The sequence below is a fragment of the Elephas maximus genome, chromosome 13 (genome assembly GCF_024166365.1).
Source record: "Elephas maximus indicus isolate mEleMax1 chromosome 13, mEleMax1 primary haplotype, whole genome shotgun sequence".
Classification (NCBI taxonomy): domain Eukaryota; kingdom Metazoa; phylum Chordata; class Mammalia; order Proboscidea; family Elephantidae; genus Elephas; species Elephas maximus.
Window position 1 is genome coordinate 57,305,000 of NC_064831.1, and position 25,148 is coordinate 57,330,147.

At 39.2% G+C, this 25,148-nt stretch overlaps 1 protein-coding gene across 4 annotated transcripts in view; it reads right to left on the reverse strand.

Annotated features, from left to right (window-relative positions):
• The window catches only part of AAGAB (alpha and gamma adaptin binding protein), a 52,245-nt gene that overhangs the window by 18,885 nt on the left and 8,212 nt on the right, over positions 1 to 25,148 (reverse strand). For 3 of the 4 annotated variants that reach the window (XM_049905666.1, XM_049905669.1, XM_049905665.1), the window contains exons 2-5: positions 16,444 to 16,634; positions 16,214 to 16,310; positions 15,784 to 15,873; positions 14,283 to 14,366 (exon numbers count right to left, since the gene is read on the reverse strand). In XM_049905666.1, the coding sequence (XP_049761623.1) occupies positions 14,283 to 14,366; positions 15,784 to 15,873; positions 16,214 to 16,310; positions 16,444 to 16,634 (462 nt within the window). Of the gene's footprint in view, positions 1 to 8,965; positions 9,368 to 14,282; positions 14,367 to 15,783; positions 15,874 to 16,213; positions 16,311 to 16,443; positions 16,635 to 25,148 lie in introns of those variants that run through there. The other variant, XM_049905668.1, reaches the window with a different exon arrangement.

The window sequence follows — 25,148 nt, forward strand, 5'->3', positions numbered from 1 at the left end:
AGCTAGCTCACTCAAGCAATCTATTTGGACATATCAAAACAAAACAAAGCAAGAAGCTAGGATACAGTAAGCAAACATAAAATAAACTAATACAATAACTTAGACATGGCTTGAAGAAAACAGTCAATATCAAATCACATAAAGAAGCTGACCATGATCCATTCAATGAGTTCTCAAAACAAAGAATCAAGGGATTTTCTGGATGGTGCCTTCCTGGGATTACTGGATGCAGAAAACAAAAGATTAATATACAGAACCCTTCAAGACATCAGGAACGAGATCAGACAATATGCAGAACAAGCCAAGGAACACAGAGATAAAGCAGTTGAAGAAATTAAAAACGTTATTCAAGAACATAATGAAAAATTTAATAAGCTGCAAGAATCCATAGAGAGACAGCAATCAGAAATTCAGAAGATTTACAATAAAATTACAGAATTAGACAACTCAACAGAAAGTCAGAGGAGCAGAATCGAGCAAGTGGAAGGCAGAATTGGAGAAACTAAAGATAAAGCACTTAGCACCAATATATTTGAAGAAAAATCAGAAAAAAGAATTTTAAAAAATGAAGAAATCCTAAGAATCACGCGGGACTCTATCAAGAGAAGTAACCTACGAGTGACTGGAGTACTGGAACAGGGAGGGACAACAGAAAATACGGAGAGAACTGTTGAAGATCTGTTGGCAGAAAACTTCCCTGATATTGTGAAAGATGAGATCTACCCAAGATGTTCATCGAACTCCATATAAGGTAGATCTTAAAAGAAAGTCACCAAGGCATATAATCAAACTTGCTAAAACCAAAAATCAAGAATTTTAAGAGCAGCTAGGAATAAACGAAAAGTCACTTACAAAGGAGAGTCAGTAAGAATAAGCTCGGACTACTTGGCAGAAACCATGCTCATAAGAAAGCAACGGGATGACTTATATAAAGCACTGAAGGAAAAAAATTCCCAGAAAACAATCATACATCCAGCAAAACTGTCTCTCAAATATGAAGGCGACACTAGGACATTACCAGATAAACAGGAGTTTGGGGAATTCGTAAAAACCAAACCAAAACTACAAGAAATACTAAAGGGAGTTCTCTAGTTAGAAAATCAATATCGGATATCAACCTAAAATTAGAACACTGGACAGAGTAATCAGATGTCAAACCAGATAGAGAAATCACAAAAATAAATCAAGATTAAAAAAACGCTTAAAACAGGGAAACAGTGATGTCATTATGTAAAAGAAGGTGACATTAAAACAATAAAGAGGGACTAGGAAATGTAGTCACAGATCTTTCATATGGAAAGGAAGATAAGGCGATATAAAGAAACAAAAGTTAGCTTTAAACACAGAAAAATAGGGGTAAATATTAAGGTAACTACAAAGGAGACTAACAATCCTACTCATCAAAATAAAACACAAGAAAAAAAATACATACTCAGCAGAAACAAAATCAACAAAAAAGAATAAGAGGAAAAGACTATAAGCTACTCAGCACAAAAAATTAGTGTGAAAAAGAAACTGTCAACAATACACAAAAAAAGACATCAAAACGACAGCACTAAACTCATACCTATCCATAATTACCCTGAATGTAAATGGACTAAATGCACCAATAAAGAGACAGAGAGCGGCAGAATGGATAAGAAAACGCGATCTGTCTATATGCTGCCTACAAGAGACACATCTTAGACTTAGAGACACAAACAAACTAAAACTCAAAGGATGGAAAAAAATATATCAAGCAAACAACAATCAAAAAAGAGCAGGAGTGGCAATATCAATTTCTGACAAAATAGACTTTAAAGTTAAATCTACCACAAAGGATAAGGAAGGACACTATATAATGATTAAAAGGACAATACATCAGAAGGATATGGCCATATTAAATATTTACGCACCCAATGACAGGGCTGCAAGGTATATAAAACAAACTCTAGCAGCACTGAAAAGTGAGATAGACAGCTCCACAATTACAGTAGGAGACTTCAACACATGACTTTCAATGAAGGAAAGAACATCCAGAAAGAAGCTCAGTAAAGACAAGGAAGACCTAAATGCCACAACCAACTTGACCTCATAGACATATACAGAACATTCCACCCAACAGCAGCCAAGTATACTTTCTTTTCCAATGCACATGGAACATTCTCTAGAATAGACCACATATTAGGACATAAAGTAAGCCTTAGCAGAATCCAAAATATTCGAATATTACAAAGCATCTTCTCTGACCACAAGGCCATAAAAGCAGAAATCAGTAACAGAAAAGCAGGGAAAAGAAATCAAACACTTGGAAACTGAATAATACCCTGCTTAAAAACGACTGGGTTATAGAAGACATGAAGGATGGAATAAAGAAATTAATAGAATCCGAAAAGAATTAAAACACTTCCTATCAGAACCTTTGGGGACACAATGAAAATAGTGCTCAGACGTCAATTTATATCAATAAATGTACACAGACAAAAAGATGAAAGGGCCAAAATCAAAGAATGATCCCTACAACTTGAACAAATAGAAAGAGAGCAACAAAAGAAACCCACAGGCACCAAAAGAAAGCAAATAATAAAAAATAGCGCAGAATTAAATGAAACAGGGAACAGAAAAACAATTGAAAGAGTTATTAACAAGACCAAAAGCTGGTTCTTTGAAAAAATTAAAAAAATTAATAAACCACTGGCCAAACTGACAAAAGAAAAACATGAGAGGAAGCAAATAACCCAAATAAGAAATGAGATGGATGATATTACAACAGACCCAACTGAAATGAAAAGAATCATATCGGATTACTACAAAAAATTGTACTCTAACAAATTTGAAAACCTAGAAGAAATGGATGAATTTCTTGAAACACACTACCTACCTAAACTAACACAAACAGAGCTAGAACAACTAGATAAACCCATAACAAAAGAAGAGTTTAAAGAGGTAATCAAAAAACTCCCAACAAAAAAATGCCCTGGCCCGGACAGTTTCACTGCGAGTTCTACCAAACTTTCAGGGAAGAGTTAACACCACTATTACTAAAGGTATTTCAGAGCATAGAAAAGGGTGGAACACTCCCAATCTCATTCTATGAAGCCAGCATATCCCTGATACCAAAACAGGTAAAGACATCACAAAAAAAGAAACTTACAGACCTATATCCCTCACGAACTTAGATGCAAAAACCCTCAACAAAATTCTAGCCAACAGAATTCAACAACATATCAAAAAAATAATTCACCATGACCAAGTAGGATTCATACCAGGTATGTAGGGATGGTTCAACATTAGAAAAACAATTAATGTAATCCATCATATAAATAAAACAAAAGACAAGAACCACATGATCTTATCAATTGATGCAGAAAAGGCATCTGACAAAGTTCAACACCCATTCTTGATAAAAACTCTCAGCAAAATAGGAATAGAAGGAAAATTCCTCAACAAAATAAAGGGCATTTATACAAACCCAACAGCCAACATCATCCTAAATGGGGAGAGTCTGAAAGCATTCCCCTTGAGATTAAGAACCAGACAAGGATGCCCTTTTATCACCACTCTTATTCAACATTGTGCCAGAGGTCCTAGCCAGAGCGATTAGGCTAGATGGAGAAAGAAAGGGCATTCAGATTGGTAAGGAAGAAGTAAAAGTATCTCTATTTGCAGATGACATGATCTTATATACAGAAAACCCTAAAAAATCCTCAAGAAAACTACTGAAACTACTAGAAGAGTTCAGCAGAATATCAGGATACAACATAAACACACAAAAATCAGTTGGATTCCTCTACACCAACAAAAAGAACATCTAAGAGGAAATCGCCAAATCAATACCATTTACAGTAGCCCCCAAGAAGATAAAATACTTAGGAATAAATCTTACCAGAGACGTAAAAGACCTATACAAAGCAAACTACAAGACACTACTGCAAGAAACCAAAAGAGACCTACAGAAGTGGAAAAAGGTACCTTGCTCATGGATAGGAAGACTTAACATTGTAAAAACGCCTATTCTACCAAAAGCCATCTATAGATACAATGCAATTCTGATCCAAATTCCAACCACATTTTTTAATGAGATGGAGAAACAAATCACCAACTTCTTATGGAAGGGAAAGAGGCCGCGGATAAGTAAAGCATTACTGAAAAAGAAGAACAAAGTGGGAGGCCTCACTCTACCTGATTTTAGAACCTATTATACTGCCACAGTAGTCAAAACAGCCTGGTACTGGTACAACAACAGATACATAGACAAATGGATCAGAATTGAGAATCCAGACATAAATCCATCCACATATGAGCAGCTGATATTTGAAAAAGGCCCCAAAACAATTAAATGGGGAAAAGACAGTCTCTTTAACAAATGGTGCTGGCATAACTGGATATCCATCTGCAAAAAAACGAAACAAGACCCGTACCTCACACCATGCACAAAAACCAACTTAAAATGGATTAGAGACCTAAACATAAAATCTAAAATGATAAAGATCATGGAAAAAAAAAATAGGGACAATGCTAGGAGCCCTAATACAAGGCATGAACAGTATACAAAACATTACCAACAATGCAGAAGAGAAACTAGATAACTGGGAATTCCTAAAATCAAACACCTATGCTCATCCAAAGACTTCACCAAAAAAGTAAAAAGATTACCTACAGACTGGGAAAAAGTTTTTAGCTATGACATTTCCAATCAGCATCTGATCTCTAAAATCTACATGATACTGCAAAAAAACTCAACAACAAAAAGACAAATAACCCAATTAAAAAACAGGGAAAGGATATGAACAGGCACTTCGCTAAAGAAGACATTCAAGTAGCTAGCAGATACACGAGGAAATGCTCACGATCATTAGCCATTAGAGAAACACAAATCAAAACTACAATGAGATTTCATCTCACTCTAACAAGGCAGGCATTAACCTAAAAAACACAAAATAATAAATGTTGGGGAGACTGGAACACTTATACACTGCCTGTGGGAATGTAAAATGGTACAACCACTTCAGAAATCGATTTGGCACTTCCTTAAAAAGCTAGAAATAGAACTACCATACGATCCAGCAATCCCACTCCTTGGAATATATCCTAGAGAAACAAGAGCCTTTACATGGACAGATGTATGCACACCCATGTGCACTGCAGCACTGTTTACTATAGCAAAAAGATGGAAGCAACCAAGGTGTGCATCAACACACGAATGGATAAATAAATTATGGTACATTCACACAACAGAATACTACGTATCGATAAAGTATAACGATGAATCTGTGAAACATTTCATAACATGGAGGAATCTGAAAGGCATTATGCTGAGTGAAATTGGTCAGGTGAAAAAGGACAAATATTGTATGAGACCACTATTATATGAACTCAAAAAATAGTTTAAACAGAGAAGAAAATATTCTTTGATGGTTACAAGAGTGGGGAGGGAGGAGGGAGAAGGTTTTTCACTAATTAGATAGTAGATAGGAACTATTTTAGGTGAAGGGAAAGACAACACACAATACAGGAGAGGTCAGCAAAACCGGACTAAACCAAAAGCAAAGGAGTTTCCTGAATAAACTGAAACCTTCGAAGGCCAGCATAGTGGGGCGGGGGTTTGGGGACCATGGTTTCAGGGGACATCTAAGTCAACTGGCAAAATAAAATCTATTAAGAAAACATTCTGCATCCTACTTTGGAAAGTGCCGTCCGGGGTCTTAAACACTAGCAAATGGCCATCTAAGATGCATCAATTGGTCTCAACCCACCTGGAGCAAAGGAGAATGAAGAACACCAAAGACATAAGGTAATTATGAGCCCAAGAGACAGAAAGGGCCACATAAATCAGAGACTACATCAGCCTGAGACCAGAAAAACTAAATGGTCCCCGGCTATAACTGATGACTGCCCTGACAGGGAACACAACAAAGAACCCCTGAGGGAGCAGGAGAGCAGTGGGATGCAGACCTCAAATCCTCGTAAAACGACCAGACTTAATGGTCTGACTAAAACTAGAAGGACCCCAAGGTCATGGTCCCCAGACCTTCTGTTAGCCCAAGACAGGATCCATTCCCAAAGCCAACTCTTCAGACAGGGATTGGACTGGACTATGGGATAGAAAATGATACTGGTGAAGAGTGAGCTTCTTGGATCAAGTAGATACATGAGACTATGTGGGTAGCTCCTGTCTGGAGATGAGATGAGAGGGCAGAGGGGGTCAGAAGCTGGCCGAATGCACAGGGAAACAGCGAGAGGAGGGAAGGAATGTGCTGTCTCATTAGAGGGAGAGCAACTAGGAATATATAGCAAGGTGCATATAAATTTTTGTATGAGAAACTGACTTGATTTGTAAACTTTCACTTAAAGCACAATAAAAATTGAAAAAAAAAAAGAAAATTGCAGGTAACAGGTTAGTATTTTCCATAGTACACTGCTATGCAAATTATTGCTAAAGATATTAAAGCTAACTTTGGCAGATGAAGATTGCCTATGGGTATGCTAAGTTATATAGGGCCCTGATCTGCAAAAATTCTAAGAAACTATAAAGACATCATTTAATTATTTTTCTTCTTTGAAGATTCTGTAGACTTTTCAGGCCCTCCATGGTCATGGTTTCCAGCAATTAAGTTTTCCTCACTGATTCACCGTTAGCATCAAGTTTTACGCAGACTTCCCATCACTTTGTTCAGACAGCATGTTCTGGTAAATGGACTCCATATTTTGTCCCTGCCACCTCCTGGGTTCCTCCTGGGCTGTGCTCCTTTCCTTGTCATCACTAAACAAGCCTACGGAAAGAAAGCAACTACCTTGTTTCACCACCACATTAGGATGGAAAGGGTTAAGGTGGAGGAAACATCCATGTTTTTGGTATTGTTTCCTTAGACCTGAACCCAAAACAAGCTGTCACATCTTTCTCCGGCAGAGCGGCTGGTGGGTTTGAACCGCTGACCTTTCAGTTAGCAGCCGCGCACTTTAACCACTGCGCACCAGGGCTCCTTACCAATCAGCAAAACCAAATTTCCAGCTCCTTTACCTTTGCATTTTGCAGCTTATTTGTAACATTATTAAAATATTTTAAAACATCAAAAAAAAAAGTTAACACAGAAACTACGTCTCCATATCAGGAAGATTTATAAATTTCTTTCTAGAATTATAATTGGACTGCATATGTAGTACTATAATTAATCTGTTTGCTCTTGCAATTCAAATTTAAGTAACAAAAACACATTAACTAAGCATCTACTATGTACAAGAGTCATAACTCAAAGTGAGTAGTTCTATTGTGACTCGAAGTAAAATATTTCAAAATAAGTATAAACCATATTTCACTCAAAAGTAATATGTAAGTATTTATTACATTAACTATCCAGGAGCTGGCATTACACACCTACCAGTAGATGCTAAAGGACACACACAACCCTGTGTTCTTGTCAAAAACAAAACAAACAAAACTCGAACCTGAAGTCAGCCCGACCTTTAGAGCAACTTCCAGTTCACAGTTAACACTGGGGACAAGAAACAAATCAGATCGTGGGGCTCTCCAGGACAACTGGCCAGGACTTTTTTAAAAAGTCAGTGCCAAGAAAGACAAAAAAGGCGGAGGTGGGGGCAGGCTGTTGTACAAGAGGCTATAGAGCCTTATCTGTAATTTGGATTGAGTGCAGAGACAGTGGGATAGATAGCAACACCATCTCAGAGAGACTTCTTTTTAAAATTTAAAGTTTTATTTAGTTTATTTAAAGGCAATAAGCAAACAAGTCCAACAACTCAGATACAATCATTACTTTCAGTCTCATTAAAATCTTACTCATAAAAGACCACCTACAGATTGGGAAAGAATTTTCAGCTATGACATCTCCGACCAGCGCCTGATCTCTAAAATCTATATGATTCTGTTAAAACTCAACCACAAAAAGACAAACAACCCAATCAAAAAGTGGGCAAAGGATATGAACACACACTTCACTAAAGAAGATATTCAGGCAGCTAACAGATACATGAGAAAATGCTCTCGATCATTAGCCATTAGAGAAATGCAAATTAAAACTACGATGAGATTCCATCTCACTCCAACAAGGCTGGCTGGCATTAATCCAAAAAACACAAAATAATAAATGTTGGAGAGGCTGCGGAGAGATTGGAACTCTTATACACTGCTGGTGGGAATGTAAAATGGTACAACCACTTTGGAAATCTATCTGGCGTTTTCTTAAAAAGTTAGAAATAGAACTACCATACAACCCAGAAATCCCACTCCTGGGAATATACCCTAGAGAAATAAGAGCCTTTACACGAACAGATATAAGCACACCCATGTTTATTGCAGCTCTGTTTACAATAGCAAAAAGCTGGAAGCAACCAAGGTGTCCAGCAACGGATGAATGGTTAAATAAATTGTGGTATATTCACACAATGGAATACTACGCATCGTTAAAGAACAGTGACGAATCTGTGAAACATTTCATAACATGGAGGAATCTGGAAGGCATTATGCTGAGCGAAATTAGTCAGAGGCAAAAGGACAAATATTGTATAAGACCACTATTATAATTTATGATCGCGAGAAACAGTATAAACTGAGAAGAACACATACTTTTGTGGTTACGAGGGGGGGAAGGGAGGGAGGGTGGGAGAGGGTATTTACTGATTAGTTAGTAGATAAGAACTTTAAAAAAAAATTTTTTTTTTTTTTTTTAAGAACTACTTCAGGTGAAGGGAAGGACAATACTCAATACAGGGAAGGTCAGCTCAGCTGGACTGGACCAAAAGCAAAGAAGTTTCCGGGATAAACTGAATGCTTCAAAGGTCAGCGGAGCAAGGGTGGGGGTTTGGGGACTATTGCTTAAGGGGATTTCTAAGTCAACTGGCAAAATAATTCTATTATGAAAACATTCTGCATCCCACTTTGAAATGTGGCGTCTGGGGTCTTCAATGCTAACAAGCAGCCATCTAAGATGCATCAACTGGTCTCAAGCCACCTGGATCAAAGAAGAATGAGGAATGCCAAGGCCACACGATAACTATGAGCCCAAGAGACAGAAAGGGCCACATGAACCAGAGACTTACATCATCCTGAGACCAGAAGAACTAGATGGTGCCCAGCCACAACCGATGACTGCCCTGACAGGGAGCACAACAGAGAACCCCTGAGGGAGCAGGAGATCAGTGGGATGCAGACCCCAAATTCTCATAAAAAGACCATACTTAATGGTTTGACTGAGACTAGAGGAATCCCGGGGGTCAAGGTCCCCAAACCTTCTGTTGGCCCAGGATAGGAACCATTCCTGAAGACAACTCATTAGACATGGAAGGGACTGGACAATGGGTTGGAGAGAGATGCTGATGAAGAGTGAGCTCCTTGTATCAGGTGGACACTTGAGGCTGTGTTGGCATCTCCTGTCTGGAGGGGAGATAGGAGGGTAGAGAGGGTTAGAAACTGGCAAAATTGTCACGAAAGGAGAGACTGGAAGGAGGGAGCGGGCTGACTCATTAGGGGGAGAGGAAATGGGAGTATGGAGTAAGGTGTATATAAGCTTATATGTGACAGACTGACTTGATTTGTAAACTTTCACTTAAAGCACAATAAAAATTAGTAAAAAAAAAAACAAAAAACTTACTCATGCCAGAAGCACCGAGGCTGAGGGGTTCTGCAGCCAGTGAACTCACCCAGCTCTGCCAATGACTTTCCATGCAACTTGGGTAAATTATTTAACTGCTCTGTGTTCATTTTTCTAACTGGCCAATAATGTAAATTAACACACTGTAATGGCAGAACACTTGTAGTCAGGAAACCGGCCGTCTGATTGCACCTTTGCTACTGACTGACTGTGTGACTGTGGGCAAGACACATCTCCTTCTCAGGGGCCTCATTTTTCCCATCTGAAAAGCCATACCAGGTGCACATGCACAGATTCCAGGTTCTAAATGCCTTCCCCAAGCTAATTCACAGACACTATGAAACCAAAGGAGCCCTGGTGGCACAACAGTTAAGAGCTATGGCTGCTAACCAAAAGGTCGGCAGTTCGAATCCACTAGCCACTCCTTGGAAACCCTATAAGGCAGCTCTACTCCGTCCTATAGGGTCACTATGAGTTGACAATTTTGGATCATAAAACAAAACAATGTCCCTTACTAAATTCTATAAAACACAAGAAGATGTAATCTGGGTTAGGACTTAGAAAAGATATTGCATAAAAAAACTGGGAAGAAAAATATGATTGTTCTCCAATATAATAGTCTCATAAGTTTAGGCCAAGTACAGTACCTTCCTAACTTGAATTGGGCTCAGCTGCCATTCGTGTGGCTCACAGAAAAGAACTCAAATGGCCCGGATACTCCTAGGGTCTCAAATATGACCTTAGACAATTACATAGCCACTTATAAAGGCTGTATTATTCCTTTCAGATCTTATGGAAGACTGTTTAGTACCAGCTGGTAACCTTTTCATGATGCCAGACCATACTAGAGAAAGGTACAAAGGAGATATGGAGGGCAGTGCCCACTCTTTTCACCTCTGTCTATAAGTTACTCTATGCTGGGCACAGCCCTGGCTTCGCAAGTCAGAGAACTCACTTGGAGATACTACATGATTTAGGAATAGGAGAAAGTGGGTCAGTCAGCAGACAAATGCAGCTTCTAAAACGTCTAATTAACTTCCATGGAGTAAGCGCAGAATCTTACAAGTTAGAACCAGATGACTATCATTTACGTCAGTGGTTCTCAACTATGGCTGGGTGTTAGAACCATTGAGGCACTTGAAAAAATCCTGCAGCCATCCACCCCTTCTGATACAAAGGGTCTGGGTGACAAGTGGGCAGTACAGGTTTTATAAACTCCCCAGGTGATTCAAATGTGCAGCCAGGGCTGCGAGGCACTGATTGGTGGAGATCAACCTCATTTTACAGATTAAAAATAAAACTAAGAGAATAGGAGATCCGCTTAAGTTCCCATAGCTGAGTGGCATTCCTAAAACTAGAAACTCGATTCTTTGGAGAAACAGCAGTAAAGGCGAAACTTTACAACAACAAAATAATCTAAAAGGCTACAGGTTACAGTGTGTTAAATGCACAGACTTCAAAATCATAAAGATCTTAGTGCAAGTCGGGACTCTGAGAGTTTTCAGCTGTTATAAGTTCGTTTGTCAGCCAACTTTTTGTTTCAATTTTTTTTTTTTTTTTTTTGGTTTAAACAAAAGAAGTAAGAAAGAGAAAGGGGGAAATGAAAACGAAAAAGTAGAAAGAGAGACCCCCCCCCCAAAAAACAAATGAATGAGTCTAAGCATGGGCTAGCAGACACCATTCGGATACTGAAGAAAGGCTGCTGACGCACAGCTCACCAGGCATTCAGACAGACCGCCACAACGCAGGGCTCTGCAGAGGCTGAGGAGGCAAGTCACCCTGGAAGAGTAATACAACCCAACATCTACTCAAACAGGGCTGTCTCTAATGTCAGATTCCAGGCTACACCAGGACGCCCTTCATGCTTCTTAAGACCTGCGCTGCATCCAAACACGATTGCATTTCCATATTCAGGACTCTTCCTAGAGAGAAGACAGGTAAATTTTCTTTATGCCACATAGGCCAGAATTCTCTTAAACATGGGATGAAGCTTAAACCAATGTACCAGTACTGTAAAGAGAAAAGAAGAAAGCAGACACTTCGGAGCAAAGAAACGTGAAAAGTCCACAATGTATCTCTTTGTTTTGGAGTTCTTTTAAGAATATTGTTCAGTATCTAGAACAAGTAGAACGGCTTTTTTTTTCTTTCAAAAAACACCTTGAACAATACTTCCAAAGTAATAAAGCAAGTTCAGTAAAGCTTCTAAATTTATAACCATAAATGTAAATTATGAAGTGGTACTTCTTTAATGTATGATAGAGTTTTCAGAAAGTGATTGAAGCCAAACAAACTTTTCTGAGAATAATTCTCATAAATATAACAAGCACCACTGAATATAATTTTATTCTAAATTGATCTAGTTTATGTGGCATATCTTAAACTTATTTTTATAGTGCAGACAGTCTGGAGCAATGCCTCACTATGGCAAAGGTTCAGCAGGATTTGCTGAATAAACAAATGAGCAAGGACCAAGCCTTAATTTTGAGTTTGTATCAGTAAGAAGAAGATGGCCACATGGCTAAAATCTCTTTATTCCTTCTAAATCTCCTATTAGGGCCTTATTTTGCTTGCTACAGCAATATAAGATCTAATATTTTGGCAATGTAATATAACAGACAAATTAGATCCCGCCTAGAAAGAAAGAGTCCCTGAGTGATGCAAATGGTTAACGCACTTGGCTATTATCTAAAAGTTTAGAGGGTCGAGTCCACCCAGAAAAAATCTGCCGCTGTCAATTCCGACTCATAGCAAATGTATAGGACAGAGTGGAACTGCCCCACAGAGTTTTCAAGGAGCGCATGGTGGATTCAAACTGCCGACCTTTTGGTTAGCAGCTATAACACTTAACCACTATACCACCAGGGTTTCTGGTCCACCTAGGCAAACCAAAAAAAAAAAAAAAAAAAACCCACTGCCATCGAGTCCACCCAGGGGCACCTCCAAAGAAAGGCCTGGCAATTTACCTTAAAAAAAATCAGCCACTGAAAACTTTATGGAGCACAGTTGTACTGATACACATGAGGTTGCCATGAGTTGGAATCAACTTGATAGCAACTGGGCTTAGAAAAAAAGAAGAGGGAAGGAACAAGGGATGGGGAGGAGAAGAAAGGGTACCCTATGCCAGAAGGAGCATCTCCAGTGATGACAAGGGTTAGATCAGACCTCAGGCAGACTAAAAGGACCTAATCTTGCAAAACATTCAAGTGTCTACCAAAACTTGAGATGAAATATTCTCTTTTTATAAAACTGGTCTTCCACTTGACCTTTTATCTCAGGGAAGATGGGGTAAAGGAAATTGTTTTTCATTCCCTTCTGCAGTGTTTCACCTGGCATGTCATACTTGTTGAGGCAGCCAAGCACAACAAGGAAAAAACATTATACAGGCAGCAATTCCAGTGAGTGCCAACTAGCTTACCCTCTTCAGATGACATTTCATATCCAACCCTCGACCTGATGGCCACTGCCACCACCAGCCCAGGCCCCAACACCTCACTCCTGAGCGGCTGTACAGCTGCCTGGTCTCCCTGACTTCTGACTCTTAACTCCACCTCCTTCACATGCCAATCCACCCTGCACACTCCTATCACATTAACCTTCCAAAAATGTCAATTTCTTTGCATCAATCCCTTGTTAAAAATTTTCCAGTGACTCACCAATTCCTATAGGAAAAAGCCCAGATTCCTTGGCCTAGCGTTCAGGGCTCTCTGTAAGCCAGTTCCTACTACTTGGTGAGGTCCTTCTAGCAACCTAGAACATATACCAATCCTTCTTTTTTTTTTTTTATAATTTTATTTATTTTTTTCATTGTTGTTGAGAATATACACAGCAAAACATACATCAATTCAACAGTTTCTACACGTACATTCTTTGAGCTGTGCAACCATTCTTACCCTCCTTTTCTGAGTTGTTTGTCCCCCATGAACATAAACTCACTGCCTCCTAAGATTCTTACCTAATCTTTCAAGTTGCTTTTGTCAATTTGATACAGCCATTTTCTTGATGCCAAGTTTCCTTCTTGGTTTGTAACCCTTGCCTTCATCAACTCCAAACTTAACCATCCCAGGAAGACTACCATCGACACCTGCTTTCTCCTTGAAGCTCTCTGTCGAATCAAGTCCATGGCAACAGCCACCTCTCTGACCTCTATGCACCTACTTCCTGTATCAGTCATCCTTCACTCATCACAGATGGCCTGGCATTGTCACCTGGCATTTTACATGTGCACACTTGGATTCCACACCTGGATTATGAGCTCCTTAAGGACATGGTCCATGTCTGACAATTTTGGGGGCATATCTCAAAGCCAAAGACGATGCTAGGCACATTATAGGTATGCTATAAGTTCTTACTACATTAACTACTAAACATATATTTAAAATTCCTAGAAATGTCTGAGGAGCCAAGAATTGGAACAAATCTACAGATTGCACACAATCCTAATAAAACACCCAAACCAAACCCGCTGCCGTTGAGTCAATTCCGACTCATAGTGACCCTCTAGGACAGAGCAGAACTGCTCCATAGAGTTTCCAAGGAGCGCCTGGCGGATTCGAACTGCTGGCTTTTTGGTTAGCAGCTGTAGCACTTAACCACTACACCACCAGGGTTTCCATAATCCTAATAGTTCCACATATATCAGAATAATTGAAAGCTTACAAGGAACAAGAAAAAAATGACTTTTAGTCTCAAGTTACTAACCATTCTTCATCACAACATTGGACCAGATGTTCGCATTCAAGGCTTGCACAATTCGCTTTACTCCTGTAGATTCTGGGAAGTCATCTAATTAGGGAGAGGAAAAATATATATATTTACACACACACTTATGCATACATACAAATACCTTCATCCACATGTATAAATATGTCCCCGAGCCATAGTTTCAAATAACTGTGGCTTAATTATCTTGTCTCTTTAGTTGTTACTTCACACTGTAATTTATGTATTGAAAAAAAATAAAGCACATACAAAGCTTAGAGCTCCTAATAAAAACATTCTAGAAACTAAAACAATGAAAAAATACACAGTATAAGAGGCTAATAACATAAAGTCATCCCCTTGCCTTACCAATGGAATCCATTCATATTCTCCCAAAAATGTAGGTTTCCTTTATATAATACCAGGAGAGTCAAAGAGATACCAGTCTTGGTTATCTACAGAGAATGAATTTCCTGAAGGCAGAAACGGTCTTCTTAGTTGTTATAAAACCTATAAATGCCGTATCTTTTCCTGGGAACCACAGAATAATGACTCTTCTTTATGACAGATATCCAGAGAACTTCTTGATCACAGGAAGATAGTTTGAGAGTAAGAAGTGAAATTACTGTCTGACTGTAATCAGGTAGGAAAACAAAAAAAAAACCCACTGCTGTTGAGTCAATTCTGACTCACAGCAACCCTACAGGCCAGAGTAGAACTGCATCACAGGGTTTTCAAAGCTCTAAATCTACAGAAGTAGACTGCCACGTCTTTCTCCCACAGAGCCACCGGTGGTTTCAAGCCACTGACCTTTCAGATAGCAGTCAAGCTGTTTAACCACTGCACCACCGGGGCTCCAAAAGGCAGGAAAAGGATCATAAATAATAATAATAATAAACTTAATATTGGTATTGCCCTGCTTCTGGAATTTGCCTGATACAAGGTAAAGTAACAGGGTAGTAATTTCAGGTAGCACAGCAACAATGAACTGGCCTCCTTGGCTACAATGAAGGCATGATCATGTATTCAGGAAATGGAAATCCTTCAGGTATTGAGGACTGTAAGACTACATATGGAAAATAACAACAGACACAGTTTTCGTACAGCTGAAAAAGAAGTCTCCTAAGAGTCTACAGAACACAGTTCACACAGAACCTGTCTCTAACAGCCTGTCCTCAGTAACCTAGAACAGCAGGAAAAGGATAAGGGATTAAGGAAAGGACCAAGATTTAAGGTAGAAGTCCTCTACCTTTATGCATAAGAAAAACAAACAAATAACATTTTCAAAAGTCCTAAAATGGGTGGTTAAGACCAAATGAACGGATGATTAAACTGATGGTAAGACCACATCAATGAATTTTTCTCTCATCTTTTCAAACAGCTGGGGGAGGGGGGGAATGAATAATGCTCTTTTAATTTTACTGTGATTCGTCTGTCTTGAATTAAAATAATCTCTCATATCTGAATCCAAATGCCATGCTTTCTACCGACATGCACTTACCATCCTCCTCAGGCAACTCCTCTGGACTAAGTTCTACCAATTCAAAGCCATGTTTGATGCACCATTCTTGAGCTTTTTGTCGGTTTATGCCTAAGACAGTATGCAAAAGAATGTTTATAAATAAAACATCAATATCTCTGCAATACTCTCTACAAATCTCAATATTTTTTTCTTAATATCGGTGTTATTCTTAAGGTATTTAAAATAAGGTAATATAGAGAAAATTATTTCTCAACTCCAAAGTGTCCATTCCTTAAAAAAAAAAAAAGAATATCTCAAGATTCCAAAAAGAAACAGCTGAAATATTTCGGTAAAATAATAAAGTTTAGCACATGATATGTATTGTTCTCAGTTAAGGAAACAAATGTATTCTGTTTACCAAGGGATGACAAATGTATGTACCAACTACTGTACCATCCAAGTAGCTTACCATTTTCAGACACTCTATCACAGACCAAGATCATCACCTCAGGTAACCAAGCTTCTGCCAGTGGAAGCCATGAAGAGACACTATCCAGGCCAGATTTCTAGAGGGAGGAAAAACAAATGTACAAACAAACAAAAACAGAAAAAGAGGCATTAAGAGAACCCACAGAAAATTCAGGGCGCGGGGGCGGGGGGGCAGGCGTATTCAAGGCACCGTGAAAAATAAAGTCTTACTTGTGTACTGTCAAAGTAAATCACAAGCGCTTGGACACACTCTGCAATCTCTGCAGTGACAAGAAATTTGTTTGGCGCCACACATAGATTGATATCCGCTGAATAGTATTTATTATCAATGGTCCAGGGGTAAAATCTCACAGAATCATTGGAAGTCACTTCTGCAATAAGGTCCTCTGTCCCAAGGATATCTACATAAATGACACAATGATATAACATTATCACGAAAAGAGCAAAACCCATACACATTCGGTCGATTTTCTCAGGGAGATACTAGATTAATATAGCACTTCTGCTGCTTCCCTTTATGTAAGGATTTCAAGGGGCCTTGTATTTATTAGGGTATCTGAGCATTTGATTGTGGAAGTAATGGCGACACAATTTAAGCCACTGGCTTTTTGCTTCACAGAGAGAAAACTTATTGTGACTAGATTAGATAATAAGAGAGAACAGAATCATTACCCAACCAATGTCTAGAAAGAACAAGGAGAAGAGGAAGGATGACAGCTCTATTAATTTTATTCCTTAAGTACTTCATTGGAGATGGAAGATTACAAGAATATTCATTAATTCATAATTATTTTGTACTTGTTTTAAGGTAAAAGGATGAGAGGATTAAGGCTAATAAAATAGAGCCGCCATATATATTCCTCAGGCCAAATGCTTAGACATTAATTCAACTAATGTAATAAAAGAACAGATACTGATAAATGACCCTACTTACATTTATATTCAGCCTTATTCACATTCTTAAAAGCCAACACAAATTCTCGTTCGACAAAGACATCTCTGGCAAATGGTAAATGTGAATAGCCAAGCAAATTAAATGTTTCAGAGTATACCTAAATCTTCTTTTAGAAGTCTACGTGCAGCGTGGTTGTGTAACTACTACGAAATTCCTTACAGTAAAAGCCACATCGATGATGAGCAAATTTGAATACAGATGTGGTCATGGAACCGTCAAAACGTTCTACTTCCACAATGTCATACAATGTCTAGAACTGGAATACACGTGAGAATTTTTTCTAACTCAAACTTCCACCTCTCACACCTATACCCATAACCTTCGATTTATACAGATATGGGAAATGAGCTCAGAGAAGTAAGATGACCCGCCACTAACCGGGTTATCTTAGAAGAATACACAGAAAAATGGCCACATGCTCTTTTTCAACACATACTAAAGTGAACATATAAAGTATTCCTCAAATTCACAACCAGGAGGGGAGTGAAAACTAGAAGTTACAGTGTAAATTCCAGAGCTAAGATTATACATTTGGAAACATAGTTTTTGCTCAACATAAAAGTATGGGGAAGTGATTTAGTCCAGAAGACTGCTAGAAAAAATGTACAATAATACAGAAAATGTGTGCGTGTGTTCATTTTATAGGTAAACTTTTACTAGGCGGTTATTAGGAAGAACTGGTCTTCTAAAAAATGAAAAGTTTTTTGTTTCTTTTTTAAGGAAAAACTAGAATTTAAAATAAATGTACGCTCTTGATATAAGGCACATTGTGAAACTAACTTTTTAAACATTTTTTCACCAAAACCAGAACTGTTACTGTTAAATTATTAACAGAAGGTCTGCACCCATATTCAAAAAACTGAGTTTATACTGTTTCTTTAAGAAATTGGCAGTTCCTTCTGTTAAATTTCTACCTGAAGTCACAACCTTATATGTAGTGTCCACCAGTTCCACAGCAACCAGCTGCAATGTCCCTCATGAGCAATATGACAAGTTCAGTGGGAAATAAGCCTGAGGAATAGGTGAGTTATTAAAATCAAGGATTCTGCTTTCATGTAAATGTCTCAGGAAAGAAAAATCCTGCATCAAAGACTACATTGCATTCAGAGCTAATTTTCAAAACTTCAGGCAGGTGGCACAGCAATATGTGGCTGTGTTTCCAAGAGCTCACTACTGCACAGCTAACGCACATACCTTAATATAACAATAAAAACACATATGGAAGAAGGCAAAGCAAACCAAGGAGAGTGCCAATGAATGTACATACTGATTTTTTTAATGGGTGGGAGGAGTCACCATATGAAATCTGTCCTCATCATGGGTAATTTTTTTAAATAATGAATTCATTCTTTTTTAAAGGAGGGAAATACCAGGAACATGGGAGTAACACTCCTACAATCTCCACAATCGGTTCTTGATATTTCCTAAGCTAGCTGTATAGTTAAAAGCTGGAATCAAATTTGGTTTATGCTTTCTTTTAAATCAGCTTCTTCGACTAACATAAAAAAAATCAATTAAAATGTCATATACTTGCTAATTATAATTTAGAATATTTAGATCCACTAAGGCTGGCTCATGTTATCAAACCATGTTTAGAATTTAGAATACAAGAGAACAAACCAATGCTTGTTACTCAGAGCTCTTCACATTTCATTTCTGTACTGCCTTTGATTTGAAAATGATTAAAATTTTACTTAACACACAGAAAGGAGCTATTTCTTTCTTTTTCTTTTTCTAAACCTAGGTGGGACTAGAACCCATAAATTGGGAAAAAGCATTTCATATTTCACTTGTTTTAGTAGCTGCATTTTGTGTTGTTTTTATTATTATTCTCTGTGCTGCCTAAAACAAGTTGATAGCTCAGTTGAGTTATCAGATTTTTTGTTTTAACATTTTACGTCTAATCGGATAGTTTCTGCGAGGCGACATATGGACTTCATTATCACATCTGTGCTATATTAGAGCCAGGGAAGAATAGTGAAGACTGTCTCATTCCAGTTCTCACCATCAATATCATCATGTGGAGTTTAATTTAACAAATGTAAATGTCTATGCTAAATATCGCTTTCCTCCTTCATCTCCTTGGTTTGGTTTCAAATGTTTAACAACAAATTTATTCTTTTCCAAATTAAAAAAACAATCACCCAAACACTTGTACACATGGTAAAGAGTTTCTAGAGATCAGTTAGTATAATTCACTCATTTCACAGATAAGAAAGCTGAGGGCCAGAAAAAAGAAGCCACTTGCCTAAAAAGAGCCCCTAAAACGGAATTCAGGCCACCAGCATTTTTTCCCACTACACCATGGATATATATCACATGTTAGAGTACTGAGCTAGCTCACAAGCAAGTGCAGTAAGCCAAAACTGACCTATGGGCCTACGGTATCCTCTGCTTTTTTATGAACACCAAAAGTAATGGCCAGAACAAGGATACCAGAATGTACGAACCTTAAGCACAATTACCCATCAGAAAACTGTCTATAGGTTTCAGGTAATTTATATGTCAAAGGTAAGTCATGGTGATTTTGAAGGTTTGGTTTTTTGTTGTTGTTGTTGTTTGTTTGTTTTTGCCAGACTTCTTAGAAAAACATGCAATGGTCTCCCTTCTCTGCTTGTCACTAAACAGAGGTCTGGCCGCAAAAGACCTCTTTAAGTGTCAAAAACCAAAGATGTCACCTTGAGGACATCAAGTGCGCCCGACCCAAGCCATGCTGTTTTCAATTGTTTCCTATGCATGTGAAAGCTGGACAATGAATAAGGAAGACCGAAGAAGAATTGATGCCTTCGAATTATGGTGCTGGCAAAGAAAATTGAATATACCACGGACTGCTAGAAGAACGAGCACATCCGTCTTGGAAGAAGTACAGCCAGAATGCTCCTTAGAAGTGAGGATGGCGAGACTTTGTCTCATGTACTTTGTACATGTTATCAGAAGGGACCAGGCCCTGGAGAAAGACATCATGCTTGGTAGAGGATCAGTGAAAAAGAGGAAGACCCTCCAGGAGATGCACCGACACAGTGGCTGAAACAATGGGCTCAAGCATAACAATGATTGTGTGAATGGCGCAGGACTGGGCAGTGTTTCGTTCTGTTGTACATAGGGTCACTATGAGCTGGAATCCACTCAACGGCACCTAACAACAAAAAAATGAGTGTTGATGTGGTCAGCTCGGATATACACAAATAAAACCAAGAGCAGCTTCACCTCCACCTGGTGGATCTCAGCCTGCCTCACTCAGATTGTTGGCAGCCGTCTACTGGTGCTGGGCTATATATCATTTTTAAAGACACAAATACTAGGTGATTAATTGCCAAGTCTGTTACTGCAAATTTGATTTCACAGCTTAAAATAGCTAATGTGTAGTGCCTTCAGATGAGAAATTAACTCTTAATCCAGTTCAGGTAGCAAGTATAAACCTTTTCCCCAGTTCTAGGTTCCCTGCTTGAGGAGAAACTGTTGTACATAATGACCAAGTTCTGCACAACTATTTGCTCTCTCACTTCCTTAGTAAATTTATTTCTCCTATAATCCCATGTCAAGTACCTGAAATGAAGGGTTCAAAAGGCTTGAAGAAAGCTGTATGCCGAGGCAGCATTTCAGTTCAGCAATCCAACATCGCCCTCTTTTCTCCTGCCCAGCTTTGTTCTGCTATCTATCCTAATGTTCCTTCTCTCAGAGGTAAAGGTGCCCTGGTGGCACAGTGGTTAAGAGCTGAGCTGCTAACCAAAAGGTCGGCAGTTTGAATCCACCAGCCTCTCCTTGGAAACCATATGGGGCAGTTCTACTTGGTCCTCTAGGGTCGCTACGAGTAGGAATCGACTCAAAGGGTTTGGTTTATTTTTGGTTGCTGTTCTTGTTTGGTTTTCAATAATGACACTCTTTGGGAAGAGAAGTTGCTTTGTAGTTAAATCATATTTTCTACACTCTGAAGAAAGTGACAGCTGCAACCTCAAGTCAAAAGATGATCCTTCCAACAAGTACAACCTGTACAAGGCAAACCCATGGTAGCTCCATAGACACATGGACCTGAGGGACCGAATTGCTAGGCTCAGGGTGTCGGGACCCTGGTCTCAGGGAACATCTAGGTCAATTGGCATACAGAGTTCATAAAGAATATGTTCTACATTCTACTTTGGTGAGTAATGCCTGGGGTCTTAAAAGCCTGCGAGCGGCCATCTAGGATACCCCACTGGTTTCACCCCTTCGGGATCATGCAAGAACGAAGAAATCTAAAGACATAAGGGAAAGATTAGTTCAAAGGGCTAATGGACCACATCTACCACGGCCTCCACCAGACTGAGTCCAGTACAACTAGATGATGCCTGGCTACCACCACTGGCTGCTCTGACAGGGATCACAATAGAGGGTCCCCAACAGAGCTAGAGAAAAACATAGAACAAAATTCCAGCTCAAAAAGAAAGACCAGAATTGCTGGCCTGACAGGCTGGAGAAACCCTGAGAGTATGGCCCTCAGACACCCTCTCAGCTCAGTAATGAAGTCACTCCTGAGGTTCATCCTTCAGCCAAAGACTGAACAGTCCCGTGGAACAAAACAAGACTAACGAGGCGCACCAGCCTGGGGCAGGGACTGGAAAGTAGGAAGGAACAGGACAGCTGGTAACAGGGAAGCCAGGGTTGAGAAAGGAGAGTGTTGACATGTCATGGGGTTGTTAACCAATGTCATACGACAATGTGTACTGTTTGGTGAGAAACCAGCTTGTTCTGTAAACCTTCATCTAAAGTACAATTAAAAAAAAAAAAAAAAAAGATGATCCTTCCAGAAACCGGAACTCTTCTGATAATGCAAAATTGGTTTTATTTTTTTCTCTTAAAAATGAAATTGGTCTTTATAACAGGCATTATAGCCTCCCACCTCAGATATGAATCTCTTTCATGGTATCCACTCGGCTGGGGCCCAAAGTGCCTCTGCTTTCCCTTTGTGCCACCAGTCAGCTGGGGGCCCAAAGTGCCTCTGCTTTCCCTTTGCGCCACCAGTGTTGGTCAGAACAGAAAAGGTCAAGTGTAACAGAAACAGCACAGGTCTGGGGTCAGACAGGCCTGTGTTTGAATGCTGGCCCTCTGTGAGAATTTGGCCATATTAGCCTCTCTGTGTCTCCTTTTTCTCACTTGCAAGCGGGTACAAAGTCACTCCTCAAACAGTTTCTTGAAGATTAAATGAAACAATGTATAAGAAAGCATAGGGACTGGGCTCAGAGTAGGCCTTCAGGAAATGTTTCCTTTTTTCCAGCTCAATTTTTTGCACAGAAGACAGAACTCCTGACAAGGGGAGGTTAGAGAAACACTGAAGAAAGAGCCGCCTCCTTTAACCTGCTCAGGTTCCTGGCTGGTGCAAATGGTTTGCGCTGGGCTACTAACCTAAAGGTTGGAGGTTCAAGCCCACCCAGTGGCGCCTTGGAAGAAAGGCTTGGTGACCTGCTTTGGTAAAAATCACAGCTAAGAAAGCCCTATGGAGCAGTTCTATTCTGTAGCACATGGGTCACCATGAGTTGGAACTGACTCAATGAAAATGAGTTTATTTTTTTTTTGGAGGAGGGTGGTTTAAGCTGCTCTGGCTCATCCCCTCCACTTCTGACCTCTACCCCAAAATATGCCTTCTCAAAAAAATTTTTTTCCATTGTTACGGCACATACTGAGAAGAAGAAAAAGCAATTGGGAAAATTACAGGCAGCAAAGTCTGACGTCAATTGAAGAGGAAAGTAGCCATTATGAAAGGAAAGCATTCAGCAAAATGTGATTGGGGAAAAATACAAAACCCAGAATGTTCATTAGCTGGCAAGGAAAGGTAAAGAGAAACCTTTAAAAATTATAATGGGTCCATATAGTTGCAACCGGTTACAATTTCATAGCCACAACTTGATGAGAATGTCATTCAGGTGGGTTCCACTTGGTCAAATACTCTGTAGCAGTTAGGACCTCTCAGATTATTCCCCAAGGACTAGGAATAGATCATAATGGTGTAATGTAAGGGGCCTCTGCAGGCTGCGTGGCACTGAAATGGTAAAACAGTGCAATGGTGTAGCTGGGGCTTTACCCAGACAAATGTCGAGAAATTCCTATCTGTGATTCCCTGAGTAATCATAACTGGGCCTCCTGGGGCAAGGATTTGTTTCAGTCCATGTGATAGATCAATCACTGCAGCACTACTAAGTTGCCCAAGGAAGAATAACTGGATTGAGTTAAAGTAACACACCACTGCTTTAACAATGATTCTGGTTTGCTTACGACACTTAATTACCTTTCCCTCACACACCCTTCTCTCTGGTCACACTTTAAATTCACATTTCCACATGCTCTTGGGCTTTTTATATCAGAGTGGAAAACTTTTAAAAGTTGAAGCAGAGGAAATCTATCCCAGTCCTCCTCCTTTTCCTCAAGTTTACTTTCTCCCAACAGCCATCTGGAATTGGTCGCCACAGCTTACTCTTAAAATAATTGGGCACGGGGAGGGTAGAGAGAGGCATAGTTTCTGCCTGCCCTTAGAAGACCTCACAAGGCAGTGAGAAACAAACATGGACAGAGAAGAACATAAAGATACTGGGAGGAAGGGGAGAAAGAATACGGAAAAATGTTTTAGGAGGACCAAGTGGGAACCATCAGCCGCTAAGTTCTATGAGCTCAATGCAAAGGCCATTATATCAATCCCATTGGCACAGCTGATGGACAATTCCTATCCGTATTTTGTGGGGACGGACCATCTATGAATTCTATTATTATTACTTATTTACTTAAAACCACAATTCTAAACACACTTCAAAAGCATGGCTCCCAATTGGGAGGAGATTTTATCCTCTGTCAACATCTGGAGGCATTTTTAGTTGTCACAAGTGGGGAGGTACTACTGGATCCAGTGGATAGAGGCAAAGGATGCCGCTAAACACCCTACAATACACAGGACAGTCCTACAAAGCAAAGAATTATCTGGCCCAAAATGGCAACGGTATTGAGAAACTCTGATCTAAAGCAAAGGAACTTGGTAGAATTGATTTCACTGTATTCACAAAAGTTCTAGAATGCACACCCTGATAAAAGCTATCTCAAGCTCTTCTTTGATTATTTTAACTACAAAAAACATTTGGGAATTAATCTCAGATGCTTTAAAAATAATTGGTGAATGAATGGTAGTTCTCTGGAAGAAATAACGCACAAACCTTAACAGGACAATCATGAGATGAAAATAATTTTTTATATTCAAATTGTGATTTTTCATAAACAAAGAAGCAACCAAATAAAGTCTTACAAGAAATAGCAATATCTGCTCAGGATCACATTATCTGTATCAGCTGCTAATTTATTCTGGAAAAAAGGTAAACAAGTCCAAAAAAATTTTCCAAAAAAAAATATGTTTAATGGATAACATATATTCTATAGCCTGTGTATTCAAATATTGACAATAAGCTTGGCCCACTGGAAGGTGTCATAAAGCTAACAGATCCAGTACCCCAGAATCCAAAAAATCTTTCAAGAGGATAAAATCACCATGGGACAACACACAGTCAAAAGACCATAAGAAAAAAAAAAAAAACATAAATTAGACTTCATCAAAATTAGAAAAACTTTTGCACTTCTAAAGACACCATCAAGAAAGCTTAAAGATTTTGGTGAAGGGTAAGACAGTACACAATACTGGGAAAGCCAGCACAACTTGTACAAGGGAGGGTCATGGTAGCTCCATATAGACACATCCAAACTTCCTGAGGGACCGAACTGCTGGGCTGAGGGCTGTGGGGACCATGGTCTCAGGGAACACCTAGCTCCGATGGCATAACATAGCTTATAAAGAAAATGTTCTACATTCTACTTTGGTGAGTAGCGTCTGCGGTCTTAAAAGCCTGTGAGCGGCCATCTAGGATACCCCACTGGTCTCACCCCTTCGGGAGCAAGCAAGAATGAAGAAAATTAAAGACATAAGGAAAAGACAAGTCCAAAGGACCAATGG